Genomic DNA, 23,964 nt, shown 5'->3' with positions numbered 1-23,964 from the left:
CATTTATGTATGACTTCTTGTTCTAACATTTCTCTTTTTGAAATAAGCTTTCCTCTAGTTTGTTAAACAATAAAGGCATACAGGAGCCCTAAACTGTAAAGACACATCCCATAAATACCTCTGACACACACACCAAGAGATGCTCCTCCTATGGAGACGTGTGGTGCCTCACAATGTCCTGTGAGAATACAGCTCCATGAAAATGTTGGTGAGCTGCTGAGGACAGGCTCATCCACATGCTGAATGTAGCAAAAAAAAAAAAAGTGTATCATATGCAAAACATTGAACAGACAATGTAACATTGCTCTTCCCCTGAAGTTTGCCAAACAGCATCTTGACAGTCCACAATTCTACTGGAAATATCATCCCAATAGTGAGGTAGAGTGGAGAAAGCATCATGTTCTCTACCGCGACAATTGGCTTGTCATTTCTGGCACAGCTGCGCACCTGTGGGTTCATTTGACCACTGTCTTAAATCTCCTGAAATGTCTGAATGATGAACCTAAGAAATGCCATTTTGTTCAATCCTAAATAATCCTGTTCCTGGGCATGATTTTGGATTCCGTGCAAGAACAAACTTTCTTGCCCCAAGACTAAGTCTTCGAGATACAAGATCTAGTTTCTCCTCTATCAGAAACACTACATATCTACTGGGTCTTATGAGCTCGACTCAGCTGTGGCTTTGAGCCCTCACCCATACTTGACCTTGCCAATTGGGCCCTGGATGGACATGTATGGATTCCTGTATCTGTCAAGAGGTCTCTGAAATGGTGCTTCTAGGAAGCCAGCCCTGGCATATTAGGAGACTGGGTGATCATCATTACCAATGCCACAACCTAAGGTTGGGATGCAGGCCTAAGCAATCTTTCCGTTCAAGGGCTCTGTGTCAGGATTCTACCCTGTTTGCCTGGACTCTATTTATAGAAGTCATATCTGTTTCAGCCTCTAGAAGTCACCTTTCAGACAATCATTAGTCCACATGCTAATCACCTGACCAGCTGCATATGCTTACCTGGGTGCAACCCTCTCCCATAAATACCTGCTTATTCCACCATTCTGGGCCTTTTCATTGCAGTTTATCTGCCTTCTGTGCGTTTGGGCCGTGATTACTGTTTGTGTTAAGTTATTTAAGGCAGCAGGCTGCCTACCTTAAGCCGGAGTCATTTTTGTTGCTCTGGTGAAAGGAAAATGCCTACAACCATCAAGTTTGCATCTGTTAAGGATGGGAAACTTAGACATTCGATCAAGATTAAAGTTCCTGAGAGAGAAGGAAGACAAAGAAACAAAGCAACAAAACATGTTGTAGAGGGGGTGATAATGAAAACACTTGGACTGGATCTTCAAAAGATCTACTGTCTGCAAGACCAAGTTAAAGGTACATATATAGTAACACTACTAAACATCGGTGTGTATCACAACATCTATAAGAATCCCGGAGAAAAGAAAGACGACCCTCTGTTGGATGGACTCTGCTTTACATTGCTAGCTTTTTAATCCCTAATGAATCTAAAACTAGGAATGGTCTGTGGAAACTCAATTTATTGTGATGGGTGATTGCGGTGCCAGAAAGACCCAAGTCAGATTTTTTGGACTGGTGGGAAATCATCAAGTCCAAGATTAAGAATTTTTTTTTTATTGTTGCTGGCAAGAGGAAGAAAAAAGAGAGCAAACAAGTTTTTAAAAATCTTAATGTGCGTTTGCAAAACTATCAAAACTTTTTCTAATTCGAAAGAGGCTGGTGTTAGCAATAATGACAAACTTATTTTTATGTTAAAGGAGATTAAAAAGGTTTTAGATTTTAAAGGTAAACAAATTTTTTTTTAATGCCCGGGAGGAAGGGGAGAAGAGCACTCCCTTCTTTTTTAAACAAATATTTCAAAAGAGAAACATAACAGAGTTTTACCAAAACCTTTTTGATGAAAGTTATAGATCATTCCATTTTAAAAGATACTCTTGTCAAATACAAGTAGTAGGAGACACCGTGGTCAGGTAGGACTCCAGGACAGAACAAGGTCAAACAAGCCAACGTCAGGATTCCAGAGAGTAGGATAGTCAATAAACGTAGCCGAGGTCAGGATTCAGGAAAACAACGAAGTCAGACAAGCCAGGATCAAACGCGAGAAACAGTAATCAAAACGCTATCTGGGAGCTAGCACAAGGCATAGACACCCATTAGAAGGCAAGGCATAACTGAACTGAGCAGGTTTAAATGGTGAACCGCAAGGGAAGTTCGAATCTCCCGCCAAAGCGTCATGACGTCATTTCCGGTGTCCGGGACTCGGGGCCATCATTAGTGTGGCGTAACCTCCCTTCATATAGCCCTTCATTCTGGAGTTCGCCACTAGAGGGTGCGCGAGCACTGGCGCAGGACGCCATGTACCCGGATGTCCGCCTCCTGCGCGGCACTTCCGAGGACGGCAGCGGTAGCGGCTGTGCGGTGGTGGGGGGGTCTCCCTCTTGGCGGCTGCTGCGGAGGTGGCCGTGCGTTGGAGGGGGGTCTCCATCTCCTGCGTGGCGGCTGTTGTGGAGGTGGCCGTGCGTTGGAGGGGGGTCTCCCTCTCCTGCGTGGTGGCTGCTGTGGAGGTGGCCGTGCGTTGGAGGGGGGTCTCCCTCTCCTGCGTGGTGGCTGCTGTGGAGGTGGCCGTGCGTTGGAGGGGGGTCTCCCTCTCCTTCGCGGCGGCTGTTGCGGCAACGTGGGAACCGAGGACGGGTGAGTAACAACTCTGGGGGCAATAACTAATGTTTTAGGATCTAATGATCAAGTGGAATTAAGGAGAAAGCTGTAGTTAACCGAATCCCTACTGAATTTTGTACATGTTTTTGGTAGCTTTTATAGGATGATCTTTTTTTAACCCCTTCAATCCCAGGGGTTTTTGGTACCTCAAAGCCCAGAGCAATTTTGCCATTTTTGGGGTATGTCGGTTTAGCGATGATTCTCTTTTCCTGTGAATAGTGTACCCATGTAAACTATATACTGTTTTTTCAAGGAGAGATAGAGCTTTCGTTTGATACCATAGTTGGATGATTAGCTGAAAATTTACAATGAGAAATTTAGTAAAAACTAGCAAAGATTAGAAAAATAAACTAATTTTTTTTACATTTTCCCTCTGAATCCTCACAAAATTAGGTAAAGTGATGGAAAACCCCCTCCAAGTTTATTAATTCAGGTGTCCTGATTTCAGAAATACCTAATTTATATAGATTTTCCAGACTTTCCCAGCACCAGGGAGCATACTATAAGGTGTACAATTTTGTATAATTTTTATGCCTATGGCTTAACGGGTTTGGGGGTTGTGACCGGGGGCAGGAGGGTTATACTGGCTAGATGTTATGCAACATCTTTCAGGACGGCAGGGGGAGTGAGAGACATGGTTTCTCACTCCCCTCCCAGCGATCCCCCTGCACCGATCACACTGTGATCTCTATGCAGGTCCTCACAGACCTGCATAGAGATCACAGCGTCTCTGTGCCTCATCGGAGGGCAGGATATCCCTGCAGGGGATATTCTGTCCTCCGATGACCTTCCGGGTTACGTCAGCAGTGACGCAACCCGGAAGGGAATGCCCGATCTCGCGTTTGCAACCGCGCGATCGGGCACTTTCAACCGTAACAGCTTACCGGCTTTCATGTCGGAAGCTGTTACGGGAGATCGGGCAGCAGAAAGCCGGCGATGCCGGCTTCTGCTGCCAGGGGGGAGTCCAGGCTGTCAAACGACAGCCTGGTCTCCCGTGGAGCGGCAGGGATGTGTCCCTGACGCTGCACGAAGGGCTGGACGTACCGGGACGTCCATAGGGGTTTCTTAGTGGGTGTTTTTTGGACGCCCCGGTACGTCTATAGGGGATTGAAGGGGTTAATACTTTTATAGAAGATTTTGATGCCCAGGAGTTATCCTCTTCCTGGATAAGAGGCATCATTACGCTCAGGGCCGGCCTTAAGTGTTTAGGTGCCCTGTGCGGACTACTCCTCTGGCGCCCCCCCATTCCACAAAAAAGAAAGGAAAAAATCTTGTAACAGACAACTAGTTTTAATTAAAGATTATTTATGTGCAAACAAGTACAATAATAGATAACTGGAAACACTGATAACAATAACATACATTAAATATGCGGGGAAAAAAAGCTAATCTTTGTAACAATTTTTTTAAAAAAAAAATATTGAAAAATTGGACCCTGGAAAGCATTTCCTTGGACCCTGCTCTACACTCCCTAGCAATCACTCTCTCCGCTTCCGCACCAAAAAATAAGAATAATAATCCTTCTGACCCTGACTTTGAGTGGTCTTCTCCCTTGTAATCATCCCCAGAGTCTCTTTGTCCCTCATTCACTAAGCCATTCCTCTCTTTTACTAACTCCCTGTGATCTACAGATTAACACATACAAATCCTATATTTGCAGGTATGCATAAATAATGTTTGGACACGTAGCATAGCAGATGCAGATCAACAGAACACACAATCCCAGCTCTGCAGGTAAAGATCAAATGGAGATCACATGTAAACTCAGCATTAAAGGAATACATAAACCTCCTAAATTACAGGCATAGATCACATGTTGCACACCCCAAAGCCAGCCCTGGCATCCACACTGCCCACATAGAACCTGACCAGCACCCAGATCACACACACATTACAGCCCAGCCTGAGCCAACTTTGTCCCCAAACAGCCCAGTGTAAGACATCTTTGTCCGCAAACAGCCCACCCTTTGCCACCTTTGTCCCATAAACACCCTGCATGTTCCATCTTTGCCTTTCCCCAAATCACTTAACCCCGGGATGTACCTGGTACTTCCTGGCTACATAGCAGCTGCAGACTGGTACGTACCAGGTACGTCATCCCTAATGCGTGGCCCCGCATTGCGCTGCTTGCAGGATCGCAAGGGGGACGTGGCCTCTGAACGATCAGTGACCCGAGCGATTGCGTGGCAGCCAATCTCCCTCAGTTCTGTGTACGTGATCGCTTTCAAAGTGAATTACATGCACGGAACTGAGAAATTTAAAGGGGTACATTGTCTTCACCTAAAAGCCCGTCCTGAAGGGGTTAAACATCCATGATACACACAAACACTTACACACTCCTCATTGACTCTTTCATTCACACCAATCATTTACACATATTCATTAATACACTAACAAATTATTCAATCAATTTATCCACACATTAATTCATTCTCTCACTCATTATCACGCTTTATTTCAATATTCTTACTATCCCCTTTCTCATCTATCTACCCCCTCTCGCACTTCTTACCCTTCTCACTTTCTACCCCCTCTCCCCACTTCTCATTATCTACCCACTTCTCACTATGTACCCCCTCTCCCAACTTCTCATTATCTACCCCCCACCCCCACCATTTTGCAGTACACTTACCTTGTTGCAGGAGTCCTGCAGTGGGAGCGCGAGGCCTCTGTCTCCCTGCTCTGCCATGGTGTGCGCTTCACTGCTGAACACCGGAATAGGACGTCATATTCCGGCGCTCAGCATGAAACGCTGGCACCGCGACCGAGCTAGTTGCCTCGCAGAGGAGAGTGAGGGGCGCCTAGCAGTTGTTGAAAACTTCAAGAGCGACGGCTCAGTGCCCCTCCCTCTCCTTCGCGTCAAAAAAAACATCATGTGGTCACCCTATGGTGCCCCTGCTGCCATGTCGCACTGTGCAGCCACACAGCTCGCACACCGCTAAGGCCGGCCCTGATTACACTTTATTTTAAGAAGGATGATAGATCAAAATTAGACAACTGGTGGCCTATCACCCTACTGAATGTAGGCTATAAAATTATGACCGAGATTCTAGCTAGCAGAACAAAAACTGTAATAGAGGTCATTCACCCAGATCAGATATGTGCTATCTGGGAACACCTCAATGTAATCAGAAAGACCGTAAACAAAAACTGGCCATTTTATGTCTTGATTTTGAAAAAAGCTTTTGATCGTGTATCCCATGAATATCTCTTTATGGTTTTAAAGAAAATGGCATTCCCAGATGATTTTATTCAGCGTATTAATGTTTTATATAAGATTGCTTTAAGCAACATGTACACACACTTTTCAAAGGATTGTAAAGGCATGAGTTCAATGAAAGCAAAGAGACTTTGGTGCCTTAATATGTGGAACATTTTACTTAGAATGGACTGAAAGTTCCAGAGACTAGTTTTATGCATTTATTGTAATTTTATGTAAAATGTTTTCAATTTAATTTTTTGGAGGAGTCATAGCAGTACAATACGGCAATAGTTATATTAAGAAAAAAAAATTACATCCATCAAATCCAGTCACATAACAACGAAGCCGCTTGTGCTTAAAAGTAGTGCAGCTGTAACACAAGTACCCAAGCCTAATCTCTTGAAGCCCAAAACCCCCCCACCCAAGCACCCATACCCCAAAGGGAAAAGAACCCCAATTTTAAAAAGAAAAAAATAAGGCACAATGAGGACACAGTTATCCTGATATGTTATGGCAACAGGCAACAAGTCACCTCAGAGCAGGTCAGCCCTCCCAGAGGTGCGATCCACATAGCTAGAGGTCAGCCAGGGGGTCCACACCTTTCGAAATATATCTGTAGTGCTGTGCATGTAAGCCGTAAGTTTCTCCATATGCATAATATGCCAAATCTTAGACAAAATTTGTATGTGTGAAGGGACCAAAGTGTTCCAATGCTTGGCTATACGGAGAGGCGTAGCCGCACATATCCTGTATATGAGTGTGTGTTCATTGGGGAGAGAATGGTGGGACTAGGATGATTCATTTTGAGCAAGGCGGTCCAATGGTCTGGCAACTTGTAGAGTAAGAATTTCATATAAAACAAAAAAATCTGAGGGGACGTAAGGTATGCAAGTGTCCAACCTTTGTACAGGTATCCAACATTTGTTATATTATGTGATGTCCGCCATTGGAAGGAAGCAGGTTCTAGCCCCACCAGGTGTTCAGGGCTTCGCTTTTAGAAATATTGAATTTAAAACCCAAAATTGCCGAAAATTGGGACAGGAGGGAATACAAATTTGATAGCGACAACAGAGGAAACGTAAGGGACAGGAGAATGTCGTATGCAAAGAGACTCGCCTTATATTGTGAACCACCCACCTCCACACCTCTTATTATTATTATACTTTATTTATAAAGCCCCGGCAGATCCTGCAGCGCTGTACAAAGAAGAAAATGTTACAGATAACGACAAGTACAATACAGCAATTGACATACAGATACAAGAGGAACGAAGGGTCCTGTTCCCGCAGGAACTTACAATCTAGGTGGATAAGGGGTGAGAAACAGGAGGTGAGGACTGCGTGGTGGTGAATGACGTTAATGTAGGGTGAGATACGGGTTGTAAGTGGGTGAGAGAGAAGTTTTGATGTTTATGTCAGTGGTAGGCTTACCTGAAGAGAAAAGTTTTTTTAGGGAGCGTTTGAAGAAGGGTAGAGTTGGTGAGAAAGAGTTCAAGAGGGTTGGTGCTGCGCAAGAGAAGTCCTGTAGGCGGGCATGGAAGGAGGTGATGAGTGAAGATGCAAGGAGCAGGTCATTGTTGGATCTTAGTGGGTGGACTGAAGTATATTTGCTGATGAGGGAGGATAGGTAGAGGGGAGTGGTGTTAGTGAGAGCTTTGTAGGATAGAGGTAGTATTTTGAAGTTAATTCTGCTATGGATGGGGAGCCAGTGGAGGCGTCACATGACCTTCCGGTGCTCCACCATAGAAGCCCTGGCGGAAGTACCGGCCTGCGCACATCGCACAGACCTCCAACGGCTGCCCCCACTGGACACCAGGGAGTCTGAAGCACGGGAGACAAGTCTAGGGAGGCATAGTGCCATTTAGGGGGTTAAAAGGCATATCAGGGAGGCATAGTGGCATATAGGGGTGTATAAAGTACCGTATTTGCTCGATTATAAGACGACCCCCCAAAATCTAAATATTAATTTAGGAAAAAAACAAAAAGCCTGAATATAAGACTACCCTATAGGAAAAATTTTTTTACCAGTAAATGTTAATTCATGTAAACTAATTTTCATATTTAATAAAAGCTATGATTGAGAAAAATATATATTTTTTTATTTCCTTTTATTTGCCAATCTGCCCCCAGGGTTGCCACTCTGCCTCCAGAAATGCCTTATACCCCCTATTTGCCACTCTGCCCCATGATATGCCTTTTAACCCTCTATATGCCACTCTGCCTCCAGAAATGTCTTATACCCTCCTATATGCCACTCTGCCCCATGATATGCCTTTTAATCCCCTATATGCCAGAGTGGCATATAGGGGGTTAAAAGGCATATCATGGGGCAGAGTGGCATATAGGGGGTTAACCCCTTAAGGACAATAGGGGTTTTTACTCGTAGTATATTGTGGGACAATGGCTCTTTTAACGTTTTTCAGTGTTACTGTTTAGCTGTGATTTTCTTCTCTCTCATTTCATGCTCCCACACATATTATATATTGTTTTTTTCAGGACAAACAGGGCTTTCTTTAGATACAATTCATTTTATCATATCATCTAATTTACTATAAAAAATGATAAAATATGGGGATTTTTTGTTAAAAAATTACCTTTTCTCACTTTTTAAACAGAACTTTTACTCATCTGCAAAAACTAATGAAAAAACCTACTAAATAGATTCTACTATTTGTCCTGAGTTTAGAAATACCCAATGTTTTTATGTTTTTTTGCTTTTTTCTGCACGTTATGGGGCAATAAGTACAGGTAGAGTTTTGCTATTTCAAAACCTTTTTTTCCAAATCTGGTAATTCTTCCCCCCATGTGCCATTTCAGGTATCTTTGAAGCCGGCCAATGCAATTTACCCCATCAAATCATATATTTTTAAAAACTAGACACCCCAAGGTATTTGAAATGCTGGTATTTTAACCCTTTCAATGCACTAATTTTACCACTACCCTTTGTGAAACTTTATGGTAGTAATTTTTTTTGTATTTTTTTCACACGTTGTACTTCATGTATAAATTTATCGCTCCTGGTATATGTCCGTGTCACACAACACCCCAATATGTGTTCAGTAACATCTCCTGAGCGCAGCGATACCCCCCATGCATGGGTTTGTAGGGTTATTTGGGAGGTAAAGGGCCGCCTTTGTGAGGTGTGTATTTTTTTGCCATTTAGACATCTGCCCCATGTCCCATATTTGGGACATCTTTGAACCCGGCCAATTCAATTTACCCCATCAACTCATATATTTTTTTAATACTAGACACCCTATGGGCATTTGTAATGCCAATATTTTAACTCTTTCCATAATGGAATTTTTGTAAAGATAAAAAATTTTAGGACTTGCTTATTAAAAACTTTTTTTTTTTTTTTTGGTGACAGTGGGGATTTTTACATGTTACCATATTTTTGACATTTTTTTGAAACATTTTTTTAATTTTTTTTTAAATTTTTTTTTTTTTTTTTACTAGTCACTCTCATTAGTGAGCTGGGCTCCATTGACCTTGCATGGTTGGATGCAGTACCTGCATTCAACCTGCAGGAGGAGCTCGAGAGTTCTCAAGAGGGTCTGGATAGACCCTCTGTGAACTCAGATCTATTGTTAATGCCATCCTGTGAATGACGGCAACGGTATTCACAGGATGGCACTTGTGGTTGCTCCTCGGAGCAATCACAAGGCGATCGGGGGTCGGGGGGTAGTGTTGCTGACATGCCTCGATACTGAGGCATGTCAGCAACACAGTTTATGCTTAGGAAGCGATTCCGATCGCTTCCTAAGCAGTTTTAGCCGGGCGCCGCCGCGATCTTTGATGATCGGTGCGGCGGCGGCCATTTTTCTTCCGGGGGCTGCCCTCCCCAGATCCACGGTCAGCCTCACTTGTGAGGCTTCCGTGGATGCTGCAAAGCCGCCGATCGCGGCGAAAACGCTGCGATCGCGGCGATGCAGCTATTTAACGGCAGCCCGTACATGTACGGGCATGGTCGTTAACCCGTTGCACGGCAACCCCGTACATGTACGGGGATTGTCGTTAAGGGGTTAAAAGGCACTTCTGGAGGTGTGTGTGTATATATATATATATATATATATATATAAACTGCTAACAGCAATCACACTCCTATCAAGCTAAGGCAGCCAGTACATGCTGGAACCTGGGGATGATAGGAGTCTGAGTACAGCCTCCCTATGCCATGCTACCACCACCACCCCCCTTACATATCCATGCTATCACACACTCACTCATTCACAAACATTTAAATACTCATTCATTCCATTAATCACACATACTTCACACATTAATCACAATGTCATATGTAATCTTGATATTCCACCCATAATCCCCATGTACCAAAATAATTATAACCATATTCTTATATGAAATAGATCAAATATTTTCTCCCATAATTCCCATATTTAAAAAATCTATTCCCTATTCGGTAGAATTTACAATGATTCCATTATACAATTGCATACATAGATATTAGCAAGTGAATAGTTAAACATTTGCAGCTTCTTTTTGCAATTTATTAGTTGCTACTTAGAATCAAGTACTACAGATAAGAACATGTTTTGATTTACCACGTATGTGTGCAAAAAGCGTACTGACGCCTAGTGATTGTGCCGAGCATTGCAGCCAATCATCCCAATATGTTTATATCCCCTTATATGTTGGTATATAATGTGGTTAAAAAAAAAAAAAACCTGCAATGTTTGGCACAGACTGGAGCTAAAAGGGTTAAATAAAGAGTGTTAAAATGCCCCTAGTAAAATACTTTTGAGTTGTCAACTTTCAAAAATAAATAAATATATACTTGTGTTTTGATTTTTCTAGCATGTATTGCAGCCAATCATCCCAATATGTTTATGTCCCCTTATATGTTGGTATATAATGTGGTTAAAAAAAAAAAACCTGCAATGTTTGGCACAGACTGGAGCTAAAAGGGTTAAATAAAGAGTGTTAAAATGCCCCTAGTAAAATACTTTTGAGTTGTCAACTTTCAAAAATAAATAAATATATACTTGTGTTTTGATTTTTCTAGCATGTATTGGTACCTAACTCAGTATACTGTATTTACAAGACATAGCAAAACACAAACACTGCTCCTGTCCTGCAGCACAAACATTGCTGAATACGCCAGTCATGAAGGGGTTAATAAAAAATGAAAACGGTTACAAACACATTAATAATCAATTTACTGATCAATGAGATACGGTAAGCTATAAAGAAAGAAAATGAAGTAAACCGATATAAGTCCATCTAAAATACAAAGCGCTTGTCACACTCGCCTTTTGACTGACTATAATTTATGTAAAAAAAATAAAATAAACAACTTCAGACTCCGACAAGGAGTATTGCAAGAACTCAAAAATGCCTTCTCCAATTCATACTAGTGATGTCCGGATCATGAACGAATCGTTCATTTGATCCGGTTCTTTTTAGTGATCCGGATGAGTCGGTTCACTAGACTGAACGATTCGTTTGTAGCGGTTCAGTCTGTGAATCATCATGCAGCTGTAACCTGATCCTAGAGCTGTGAGTCATCTGCAGAGCACTCTGGGGTCAGGTTACAGCTCATTAATTCTCACAGGAACGATGACTCATAGAGTCAGAGAGTCGTTCAAAGAGTCGAATGATCCGAAGAGTCAAATGAACCGAAGAGTCGAATGAACCGAAGAGTCGAATGAACCGAAGAGTCGAATGAACCGAAGAGTCGAATGAACCGAAGAGTCGAATGATTCGAATCTTACAGGGATCCGGATCTTACAAGGATCCGAATCTTACAGAGATTCGAATCATTCAGAGAATATCACTGATACCATACTTTTATAAATAAATACATTAATAATGTTCACACTGCCCCCAGGATTTAGATTCCCCTGAGTTTGCCCCCCTTTACCTATAACTGCACCTACAGTTAACTTTATTAAATTAATTAAATTAACCCTCAGTCATCAGCATAAAATTAACCCTTATACCCCATCAACCATAACTGCCCCTGAAATTAACCGTAAAGATCCCATTAACCATAACGGCCCCTGAAATTAACCCTAAAGACCCCATTAACCATAACGGCCCCTGAAATTAACCCTAAATACTCCATTAACCATAACTGCCCCTAAATTAATTGCATGTACTCCAGATAAATTACCTAATAAATTGGTATGGTTGATGGGGTCTTTAGTGTTAATTTGGGGGCAGTTATGCTTAACGGGGTGTTTAAGGATAATTTAGGGGCAGTTATGCTTAATGGGGTCTTTAGTGTTAATTTAGGGGCAGTTATGCTTAATGAGGTGTTTAGGGTTAATTTGGGGGCAGTTATGCTTAATGGGTCTTTAGTGTTAATTTAGGGGCAGTTATGCTTAATGAGGTGTTTAGGGTTAATTTGGGGGCAGTTATGCTTAATGGGGTCTTTAGTGTTAATTTAGGGGCATTTATGCTTAATGAGGTGTTTAGGGTTAATTTGGGGGCAGTTATGCTTAATGGGGTGTTTAGGGTTAATTTGGGGGCAGTTATGCTTAATGGGGTCTTTAGTGTTAATTTGGGGGCAGTTATGCTTAATGGGGTGTTTAGGGTTAATTTGGGGGCAGTTATGCTTAACGGGGTGTTTAGGGTAAATTTAGGGGCAGTTATGCTTAATGGGGTGTTTAGGGTTAATTTGGGGGCAGTTATGGTTAATGGGGTGTTAAGGGTTAATTTTAGGGGCAGTCATGGTTGATGGGGTGTTAAGGGTTAATTTTAGGGCAGTCATGGTTGATGGGGTGTTTAGGGTTAATTTAATGGTGAGGGTTAATTTAATTAATTTAATAAAGTTAGCTTAAGGTGCAGTTGCAGGTAAAGGGGAATGTAAATCCTGGGGGCAGTGATTATTAATGTATTTATTTATAACAGTATGGTGACATTCTCTGAATGATTAGAATGCCAATGAAGGCAGAGAGTCGTTCAAAGATCCGGATCTTACAATGATCCGGATCTTACAATGATCCGGATCTTACAATGATCCGGATCTTACAGTGATCCGGATCACTGTAAGATTCGGATCCCTGTAAGATCCGAATCTTTGAACGACTCTCTGCCTTCATTGACATCACTGGAGGCAGGGGGGAGGATTCATAATGAAAGGGGCGGGGCCAATCGTTAGTGTGCCTGCACGGAGTTACTGGAAAACAGTAACTCCGTGCAGACACACTGAGTGATCCGAAGATCCGGATCATGAATCGGATCATTTCAGTGAACGAATCGAAATGATCCGATTCACTTTAATGATCCGAACTTCCCATCACTAATTCATACACACACCCACGGAAGGCTGGGCCACTTATGCTAATACTACTCGTAACACGCTAAATACTACTAGAACATTCGACTGGTAAAGCGCGTCATTGCGTGTAGCCGAATAAAACAACCCTGAAGGTGGACATGACGTAACCTGTGTGTGGCACATGCGCGTTGGGGGCGGGGTGGGACTTACTGCGCAAGTGTACTGCCTTCAAGCTCTCGACGCTTTTGTCCTTCCGCCATTTTGCGTGTTCCAGGCGCTGATTGGGCTTAATACTCCGGTTCTGGAACCAATCAGAGCGGAGAGAAGAACCGAGACCGGGAGAGTAGGTGAGAGAGACCGGTAGGGAGAGCCAATAACACCGCGGGGAGGGAGAAACATGACCTGAGACATACAGCCAATAGTTCGGGCACTAACTTTAACAGCCAATCTGAGGATTGTAGCTGTGACGGGCGTATATCCCAGGCGTTGTGCGTCTGAGCTGTAAACAAGGGTCGTCCGTTACACCGGCAGGCATGGATAATTTCCCGTATATGTCTGTTGTAAGGTGCTTAGGTCACATTGTAACTGGGGACGTATATGAAAAACGTAGAGTGAGTTATTCCTGTCTTGGAGACTATCCCAGTTTGAACGTGCCATTGACCACTCTGTTACAGTGTAATAGTGTTGGTGGCATGCTCAGGGCTGCAAACAGGCCAGGGATTCTGTAAATCCTTGCTCGAAAACAAGTCGTTTAATGAGTGTGATGATTTTTTTGTTCGAGGTGTGCCCGAGACGATATATCCAAAAGTGTGGCCTGTTGGCTTACAAGACGTTCTTTTTTTATTGTTTTCACCCCATAAAGTGTGTGTGTTTTTTTTTTTCTTCCTAAACCATTAGTGTATACGCTAGTTGTAGCCAACGGTAAACTCGTTGATATATCACTTTATTATATGCAGAACCTGTAGCCTTAACTGCCGATAGCTGGCTAAGCCTGGTGGGATTTATAATTCCCTAACATCTGGAGCGTTGCCTTATGATTAACTATGCACGGGGGAGGTAAATACCTAGTTTAGCCTGTAAAGCCTATTAAACCGCATTATGCAGGACTGCATGCGTTTTCTTGGGAAATCGGGTAGTATACACGTTAACAAATTACGTATGTTGGTGCATGCATTTTAGTATATTCAAACTGTGTGTGTATCTAGCTTGTATTTGTTAAAATGTAATTACTACTTATAATTAACCATAGCTCTTGGCCCCAAAGAGGGCTTCAAGGCCTGTGTGTGTGTGTGTATTTATGTGTGTGTGTGTGTGTGTGTGTGTATATATATATATATATATATATATATATATATATATATATATATATATACATAACACACGTGTGTGCGTGTTAAGATTTATAACCCATGTAACAAATTATCCTTTAACCACTCACCACGCTAACAAGAACAACCCTTTAGGAGCTGAGCTGTTTTATTTTTTGTACGCATCGTGACAATGGCTGTTATAACATTTCTTTGGTGTTTACCTGTAATTTTCTTCCTCATTTACTGTAAACATACAAAATATATATTGGGGTTTTCTTAAGTTACCTTTATTTTGATCATATATATATTACTGTAAAAAAATTTCAAAATTAGGTTTTTATTTGAAAAAATAATGTAAAAACCTGCTAATATTGAAAAATACCCAATAGCAATTTTGCATGTTATAGGGGCAAGAAGTACAAATAACATTTGTATTTTAAAACCAGTTTAAAAAAAAAAATAAAACTGGTCACTGTGTCCCATGTCCTTCTTTTGTGACATGTTTGATGCTGGTCAATTCAATTTTACAGTATCAAACCATATATGTATTGTTTCAAAGGTGTACCAGCCTTTGTCAAATGTTTTGGTAGTATTTTTTTTCTTTCACACATTGTACTTCAGGTATATAAATTTACAACTCCTGAAATGGCAAATATAAATATAAGACAAGACAACTTGCTGAAGTTCAAATTGTGCATTAAAATGGGGGGGTTTAAGTGGCTGAATGTGGCATGGCTGTTGGTATTTCAGAAACTGCTGATCTACTGGGATTTTCACACACACAACCATCTCTAGGGTTTACAGGCAACAGTAACTCAAATAACCACTCTTTACAACCAAGGAATGCAGAATACAATCTCTGAACGCACAACACATCAAACCTTAGAGCAGATAGGCTACAGCATCAGAACACACTTGGTGCAACTCCTGTCTGTTAAGAACAGAAAACTGAGGCTACAATTTGCACAGGCTTGCCAAAATTGGACTATGGGAGACTGGAAGAACGTTGCCTGGTCTGATGAGTCTCGATTCCAGTCAGATAGCAGGTTCAGACTTTGGCGTTAACATGAAAGTATGGATCCATCCTGCCTTGTAGCAACGGCTGGTGGTGATATAATGGTGTGGGGGACATTTTCTTGGCACCCTTTGAGCCCCTTGGTACCAATTGAGCATTGCTTTATTGTATTGTTGCTGACCGTGTCCATCCCTTTATCACCACAGTGTACCCATCTTCTGATGGCTACTTCCAGTCGGATAATGCACCATGTCGCAAAGTTCACATCATCTCAAACTAGTTTTGTGACCATGGCGATCAGTTCACTGTACTCCAATGGCCTCCACAGTGACCAGATCCAACAGAGCACCACAATAGGATGTGGAACTAGACACCCTATGGATATTTCAAATGCTTGTATTTTCATTTATTTTCATGCCGATACGGTGCTATGTTTGGGGCTTGCTTCTAAGCAAATATATATATATGTATATGTGTATATATATATATATTTCTCACATTTTTAATTTATTTGTAGTTTATTTGACTAATAAAATTGTAAACAAGCTAGACTCAATTGTCTTGTATGGGTGAATGCAGTACCTGTGTTCAACCTGTAGGGGATCTCAGGAGAAACCCTCTTGGGAACCTGTTTATTTTTTTTTGCGGGTGTCAACATCTTGCGAGAGGCAACATCTCTCGGTATATTGCTTGTGGGCGCTCTGCAGAGTGATCATAGTAAGCCTTGGGGTGGGTTTTGGGTGGTGCTGAATGCCTTGATATTGAGTTTGTTTAACCCCTTAACGACAAAGCCCGTACATGTGCAGTGTTGCTGTGCAACGCGATAACAACAATGCCCGTACATGTACGGGCTGCTGTTAAATAGCTGCATCGCCGCGATCACCGGCTTTGCAGCATCCACGGAAGCCTCACAAGTGAGGCTGACTGTGGATCCGAGGAGGAAAGCCCTCCCCGGAAGAAAAATGGCCGCCGCCGCACCGATCATCAAAGATCACGGCGGCACCCGGCTACAACAGCTTAGGAAGCGATCAGAATCGCTTTCTAAGCATAACCTGTGTTGCTGACATGCCTCGATATCGAGGCATGCAGCAACACAACCCCCCTACCCCGATATCCTTGTAATCACAAGAGCAATCTGAAGAGCAACCACAAGTGCCATCCTCTAAATGACGGTGCAGTCATTCACAGGATGGCATTAACAATAGAAAATTAGTTCAGAGAGTCTATTCACAGACCCTCTTGAGAACTCTCGAGGTCCTCCTGCAGGTTGCATCCAACCATGTAAGGTCAATGGAGCCCAGCTCACTAATCAGAGTGATTTAGTAAATAAAAAAGTTTTTTTAAAAAAAATTATGGTAACGTAAAAATCCCCACTGTCACCAAAAAAAAAGTTTTTAATAAGCAATTCCTACAAGTTAAAATATTGGCATTATAAATGCCCATAGGGTGTCTAGTTGTATGATTTGATGTCCCAAATATGCAACATGGGGGCAGTAGGATCAGATGTCTAAATGGCAAAAAAAATACACACCTCACAAAGGCGGCCATTTATCTCCCATATAACCCAACAAACCCATGCATGTGGGGTATTACTGCACTCAGGAGATGTTACTGAACACATTGGGGTGTTTGACATATACCAGGAGCGATAAACTTATACCTGAAGTACAATGTGTTGGTTAAAAAAAAAAAAAATACAAAAAAAGTGTACTACCTTAAAGTTTCACAAAGGCTAGTGGTAAAATCAGTGCATGGAAAGGGTTAAAATACCAGCATTTCAAATACCTTGAGGTGTCTAATTTTTAAAAATATGATTTGATGGGGTAAATTGCATTGGCCGGCTTCAAAGATACCCAAATTGGCACATGGGGGGGAAGAATGACCAGATTTGGAAAAAATGGTTTTGAAATAGCAAAACGACACCTGTACTTATTGCCCCATAACGTGCAGAAAAAAGCAAAAAAACATAACATTGGGTATTTCTAAACAAATAGTAGAATCTATTTAGCGGGTGTTTTCATTAGTTTTTGCAGATGAGTATAAGCTTTTTGTTTAAAAAGTGGGGAAAAGTAATTTTTTTGACAAAAAAATACCAATATTTTATCTTTTATATAGTTAATTAGATGATATGATAAAATTAATGGTATCTAAAGAAAGCCCTGTTTGTCCTGGAAAAAAACCCCAATATATAATATGTGTGGGAGCATGAAATGAGAAAGAAGAAAATTACAGCAACACTAAAAAATGTTAAAAGAGTCATTGTCCCACAAAATACTATGAGTAAGAACCCCTATTGTCCTTAAGGGGTTAACCAACATGGAGCAGGGAACAATGTTTTCTCACAGTACTCTGTCTCCCTCTAGCTTACAATCATTGCCTTTCCCATCTGGCTTTAACCTTGCCATGTGATTGGTTGTAGAAGCGATTACAAACAGAAATCTAGGGGGTTAGCTGTAGAGTGTTGCAATTGTGGTGATTGGGTCCTGTAGTTTTTTTTTTTTGTGTTATGATGTACCTAGTACAATCCACAATGTAGAATATTAACCCCTTAACGTCCATTGACGGGTCAGGCACGTCACGCAAAAACAGTGACTTCATGCCTAATAACATGCCTGACACATCATTTCATTTAAAACAAGCTTAGAAAGTGATCAACGATGTCGAGGCATTCAGCAACACCAAGATCATGCCGATGCCTGGCCCCTCCCCAGGAAGTCAACATGTTTTAAAAAAAATAAAATAAAAATATGGGGTAAATTGCATTGGCCAGCTTCAAAGATACCCCAAATAGCACATGGGGCAGAATGACCAGCTTTGGGGGAAAAAAAGGGTTTTAAAATGGCAAAACACCTTGTACGTATTGCCCAAGTAGAATCTATTTAGCAGGTTTTTTCATTAGCTTTTTTTGGACGAGTAAAAGATTTTTTGGGCGTAAAATTCAGAAAATGTGTGTGTGGGGGGGGTTCTTCAATTTTTCAGTGTGTGTGTGTGTATATATATATATAATATATTTATATTTTTATGGGAAGTTGGATAAAAAAAAAATGGTATCTGAAGAAAGCCCTTCTTGTGCCAGAAAAGAACAATATATTACTTGTGTGGGTACCCTAAATGAGTGAGGAGCAAATTACATCTCGAGCACCGCAAAAGTGCTAAAACAGCCTGGGTCCCAAAGGGTAGAAAAGGTAAAAAAAAAACAAAAAAAAAAAAAAAAAAAAAAACAGCCTGGTCCTTAAGGGGTTGTACAGCAGTAGTGTTTTCCCACTCTGAAAGGAATGCTTTAGATATTATGCTGAGGGCATATTTTAAATTCACACTTGTTTTACTGGGCAAATGAATGGAGCAATTAATTAGATTTACTGGTTCCCCCAGCTCATTGACGGTAGACAGCTAGCTCGAGCACTGGGCATGCTAAGAGCTGCAGGGGATCATGCGAGAACCAACCCCCATGCATAGAAAAAAAAAGTGCACTCCTTGTCCAAAAAAGAATTAAACCGCAGTACTCTTTGTGATTCTGTTATCCATAATACAAATTACAGGAATAGTGCCGCTCACCATTTTATACAAAGCCAGTGTATATGTATGTATGAATGCCGATCAGCCATAACATTATGATCACTGAAAAGTGAATAACGCTGATAATCTTGTTATTATGGCACGTCAGTTGATGGTCATCTTCGAAAGTTCAGCTATTGTGGGGTGTTCCTGGTCTGTAGTGGTCAGTACCTATCAAAGGAAAAGCAGGGAATCTGCGATGGGCGGCCAAGGCTCATTGATGCATGTGGGGACAAAGGCTGGCCCATGTAGTCAAATCCGACAAGCTACTGTAGCTCAAATTGCTGAAAAGGTTAATACTGGTTCTGATAGGTATGTAAAAAAGGTGTGATCCCCACCAACTCGTGTATAAAAGTGCAAAATATATTAATAATACTTCCCACATTCTGCTGCTTCCCGAATTTCACTCTTCCTCAGAGTGTAATAGTAAAAATGTCTCCAAAGTAGGGGTGCAATGACATAAAGGGAAAGGGAAAAATCTAAATAGTGTGATTGTCAAATGTGTAACTGAACGTGTAAAATGTGTAAGTTCCAAAATCAGGTCCATCTGATGATTCTTTATAAAACTTCTTCTATTCTTCACAAAAATCTAAAAATGGTGAAACAGACTGCAATGGTGATAGTACCTCTGCAATAGGAGACACAATAAAGAAATGCACTTACAATTTGGGTTAAGCGCAAAGGCAGTAACCCTGTAGAACATTTCCAAAAGTCTTTTCATCCTCAGAGTCCACTTGTTGGTCCGGTATTAAGAGATTAAAACACTTACATCACATGGCTGGGTGCATTGTTTACCTGGAGAAAACATGGCACTAGGATGCATCCATGAAGGCACGCAACTTACAGGACTTAAAGCATCTGCTAATGTCTTGGTGCCAGATACCACAGCACACGTTCAGAATTCTTTTATTTTTTTTTTTTTCCTTTTGTGGGTGTTTATGGTGGATTGCTGACTAGTCATCTCTTCCTAGGTACCAGACAATTGTGTACTGCAACTAATTTACTTACGGGAAGATGGAGCAGTACACGACAAGCAGTAATGGGTCGCCAGAGCAGATTGTGGTTCAGGCAGGGCAGATCCAACAGCAGGTAAGAAGATATTCCCAAATAAGTGACGAGTTTTATCTGGTGGTATAATTTACTATTATGATAAATTAACATAAATGCAAAGCCCTTTTTCTTCTATTCCTTCATTTTTTGTAATACTTACTTCCCCTTAACTGTGGGCAATGCCTTTTTTCTTTCTGGAAAGGAGAATAGCGATAGGATATGTCAGTAAAGGTCTTCTGGTCAGGCGGTCTCTTCTCCCTTTTTCCCTTAGCCGGGTGCGGTCACTGCTGTCCAATTACAGACAGAGGCTCAGGTGGGAGCAGCCTCAGGACAGCAAGTTCAGACCCTCCAGGTAGTTGTACCTTTGATAGCCGCACAAATCGCATACAATTAAACCCCATTCAGTCTCTTGTTGCTGTTGTCATCCTGCATAGTATAAATCCCTGTATAGCCCACTTGTGTGAGTGTTTATTCTGTTTTGTAAGAGCTTATTCAAGCATTCACATTCTGCATGGATTAATGTTAAAAATTAAGCATGAGAAACATATCCTGAGTTCAATTTATGCTTGATTTCTGCATGAATCCCTCGTATTTGCTTCACACTTTTTTTGTGTCTTCAACCTTCAACCTTGCAGCACAAATACAGCATTTGCTCGATTATAAGACAAAGTTTTTTTTTCCAGAGCAAATGCTCTGAAAAATACCCCTCGTCTTATAATCAGACCTCAAATAGGTCTGACTATGAGACTAAGATTGAGATTCCCCGCAGCGCTGCAGGGGACCTGGATCCTCCTGTCTGGTAACCCCCCCTCCAAACTTACCGGTGCTTCTGACTAACTGGTGTGTAGTCGGGGCAGCGGGTAGAAGTCTATGCGATTCGCGTAGGCAACTTCCACTGCAGCTGGAAGGAGGTGTCGTTAGCAGTGGGGGTTGTCTGTGTCCATCGCGCATACTCCGGCTGTAAGAGAGAATTCCCCGCAGTGGTGCAGGTAACTCTCTTCTCTCTCACAGCTGGGGAAGTCGGGGAGTCAATCACCGGTAAGTTGGGGGGGCTGTTAAATGGGGGGCATAAGGCATTTCTGGAGGCAGAGTGCTCTGATATACCTTTTAACCCCTTAATGCCACTCTGCCTCCAGAAATGCCTTTTAACCTTCTATACGCCACTCTGCCTCCAGAAATGCCTTATACCTCCCTATATGCCACTCTGCCCAATGATATGCCTTTTACCCCTAAATGCCAGAGTGGCATATAGGGGTATAAGGCATTTCTGGAGGCAGAGTGGCACATAGGGGGTTAAAAGGCATATCATGGAGCACAGTGGCATATAGGGGGTGTAAGGCATTTCTGGGGGCAGATGTGCATAACTGGGAGGCAGATTGGAAAAGGAAATAAATATATATTTTTTTTTTTCTCAATCATAGCTTTTATTAAAAAAAAAAGTTTACATGAATTAACATTTACTAGTAAAACTTTTTTCCTATAGGGTCATCTTATATTAAGGCTTTTTCTTTTTTCTAAATTAATATTCAGATTTTGGTGGGTCGTCTTATAATCGAGCAAACACGATACTTACTTTGTTCACTGGCTTTGTCTCTATAGGACGGAACATAAATGCACATATGGCTACCATCCTGTTGTGACTGCTTATATTTTTTCATGATAGGTGCAAGGTCAGCCTCTTATGGTTCAAGTCAGTGGTGGACAGCTAATCACCTCCACTGGGCAGCCAATCATGGTGCAGGCAATGGGAGGTCAGGGTCAAACCTTAATGCAAGTGCCAGTGTCTGGATCCCCAGGACTGCAACAGGTTAGTTTAAAAATCTCTTAAATGTTTTACCAGTGTTATTTTAAATAGCAAAAACAGGCTGAACAGCAGATATGCTTTAAGATATACTGCAAACGTTTATTTTGGTTCCTTTAGGGTACTGGTATTGTTTTGTTTCATCACATACTTATTGCAGCCTGGTTTTCCATTCAGTGTATTGTGTAAATATTCCTAAGTGTTTAATTGCAGACATTTTTAATGTAGATTCAACTAGTGCAGCCGGGGCAGATTCAGATCCAAGGAGGTCAGGCTGTGCAGGTGCAATCCCAGCAAGGGCAGCCTCAGCAAATAATCATTCAGCAGCCACAGACAGCGGTTACTGCTGGACAGAGTCAGGTAAGGCACCATGAAGAGGCTATTTAACAAAGTTTGTGGAGGTGGCGTGGATAATGGAGGGCCATTTTAAGTAATCTTTATTTTATGGAGTGTCTTATCATGCCTATTTAGAGCCAGCAGCAGATTGCAGTCCAGGGCCAGCAGGTGGCACAGACGGCTGAAGGGCAGACAATTGTGTATCAGCCAGTAAATGCTGATGGTACCATTCTGCAGCAAGGTAAGTGCTGATGAATATGTTTCTCTATCTTGGCACGCTTTGCACAATACCCTCTCTTGCTATGTCTCTGGATTTTTCTCCAGTTTTATTTCGTTTGGCTTTGGAGAAATACTGCTTCCCATGCTCTGCCTGCACCTTATGATTTGTGGTGTGTGCTCAGTGTACCCCAAGGATTAATTATTTACCTCCTCCCTCTGTCCCCTGTTTCCTGGTTTTGTTTTGTTTTCTAAAGTGACAGTCCCTGTTACAGGAATGATCACTATACCTGCAGCCAGCTTGGCCGGAGCTCAGATTGTGCAGGCCGGAACAAATACAAACACAACAAATAGTGGCCAAGGGACTGTTACGGTGACCCTGCCTGTGACTGGTAACATGATGAACTCAGGAGGCATGGTGATGGTACGTATTGTTTGCTTTTTAATGGACAAAAGCGATGGACGTATTTTTGCAGTAATAACATTTTGCCTTTTAGAGTCAAAAATGAATTTTTACTGTTTAAGTGGCAAAATTGATTGTAGGGGTTTTTTTATTGCGTTTTGCATCAAAGGCAGAAAAGATAGGTAGGAGAGTTGAACTTCTTGCAACCTAAATCACTATGTCACTATTAGGAAATTCTGGATTTAGAGTAAACGTGTGTGTTTTTTTTTATTTTTTATTTTTTTATTATTATTTCAATTTGGGCAAGTTACTGTATTTGATTATAAGACAAGTTTTTTTTTCAGCGCAAAGACTGATATTCAAATAGAGGTCTGACTATAAGACTAAGATCCAGATCACCCGCAGCGCTGCAGGGGACCTGGATCCTCCTCTCTGGCAAAAGAAAGTCAAGCATGGGGGGACAAGTCTAGGGATGCATTGTGTGTTGGGGGGGGGTTATGAGGCATATCAGGGAGCAGAGTAGCAAGCCATGTGGCAGATGTGCATAACTGGGGGGGGCAGGTTGGCAAATAAAAGGAAATAAAAACAAGGCATTTTTCACAATCAGTTTTTATTTAATATGAAATATTCAGGCTCTTTTTTATTTTTCTAAATTGTTATTCAAATTTTGGGGGGGGGGTCGTTTTATTTTCGAGTAAATACGGTAAATCTTTGTAGATTTTCACGTGCAGGATTGCAGTTTGAGATTGGGTGCATATAACTGCAAGTCTAGTTACCTGAAACAGATCTCACTTTCCCCAAATATGCACTTTACAATTCACTACGATAAACAAACAGTGTTTACAGATGAGCAAAAAAATAAATATTTGTATATCAATTTGTTTTCTTTTTCTATAACACAGAATGTGTCAGCAGATAAGAGCCATTCGGCCCATCTTACTTTCCTTAGTCCCTGGCCTTATCTTATATCTGTATATCATTGTATTAACCACTAACACTTCTGTTCAAAGAGTTTCTCCATCCACTACCCTCTCAATAAAGTAATGCTTTATTACTTTTAAAACCTTTTGCCCCTCTATTTTAAGACTGTCCCTTTG

At 41.6% G+C, this 23,964-nt stretch overlaps 1 protein-coding gene across 6 annotated transcripts in view; it reads left to right on the top strand.

The window, feature by feature from the left end:
* The first annotated feature begins 13,403 nt into the window (after nt 1-13,403).
* NFYA (nuclear transcription factor Y subunit alpha) overlaps nt 13,404-23,964 on the top strand; it is a 16,101-nt gene continuing 5,540 nt past the window's right edge. The window contains exons 1-7 of one of the 6 annotated variants that reach the window (XM_053454317.1): nt 13,404-13,528; nt 20,033-20,150; nt 20,383-20,463; nt 21,775-21,918; nt 22,141-22,272; nt 22,384-22,489; nt 22,722-22,888. In XM_053454317.1, coding sequence (XP_053310292.1) covers nt 20,076-20,150; nt 20,383-20,463; nt 21,775-21,918; nt 22,141-22,272; nt 22,384-22,489; nt 22,722-22,888 — 705 coding nt within the window. In that variant the 5' untranslated portion in view covers nt 13,404-13,528; nt 20,033-20,075. Of the gene's footprint in view, nt 13,542-20,032; nt 20,151-20,382; nt 20,467-21,774; nt 21,919-22,140; nt 22,273-22,383; nt 22,490-22,721; nt 22,889-23,964 lie in introns of all 6 variants that reach the window. The other 5 variants (XM_053454318.1, XM_053454315.1, XM_053454316.1 and 2 more) reach the window with 5 other exon arrangements.

Source organism: Spea bombifrons, chromosome 2 (genome assembly GCF_027358695.1).
Source record: "Spea bombifrons isolate aSpeBom1 chromosome 2, aSpeBom1.2.pri, whole genome shotgun sequence".
Taxonomy (NCBI): Eukaryota; Metazoa; Chordata; class Amphibia; order Anura; family Pelobatidae; genus Spea; species Spea bombifrons.
Note: the sequence above shows the minus strand (reverse complement) of the source record. Positions and strands in the feature narration are given on the sequence as shown.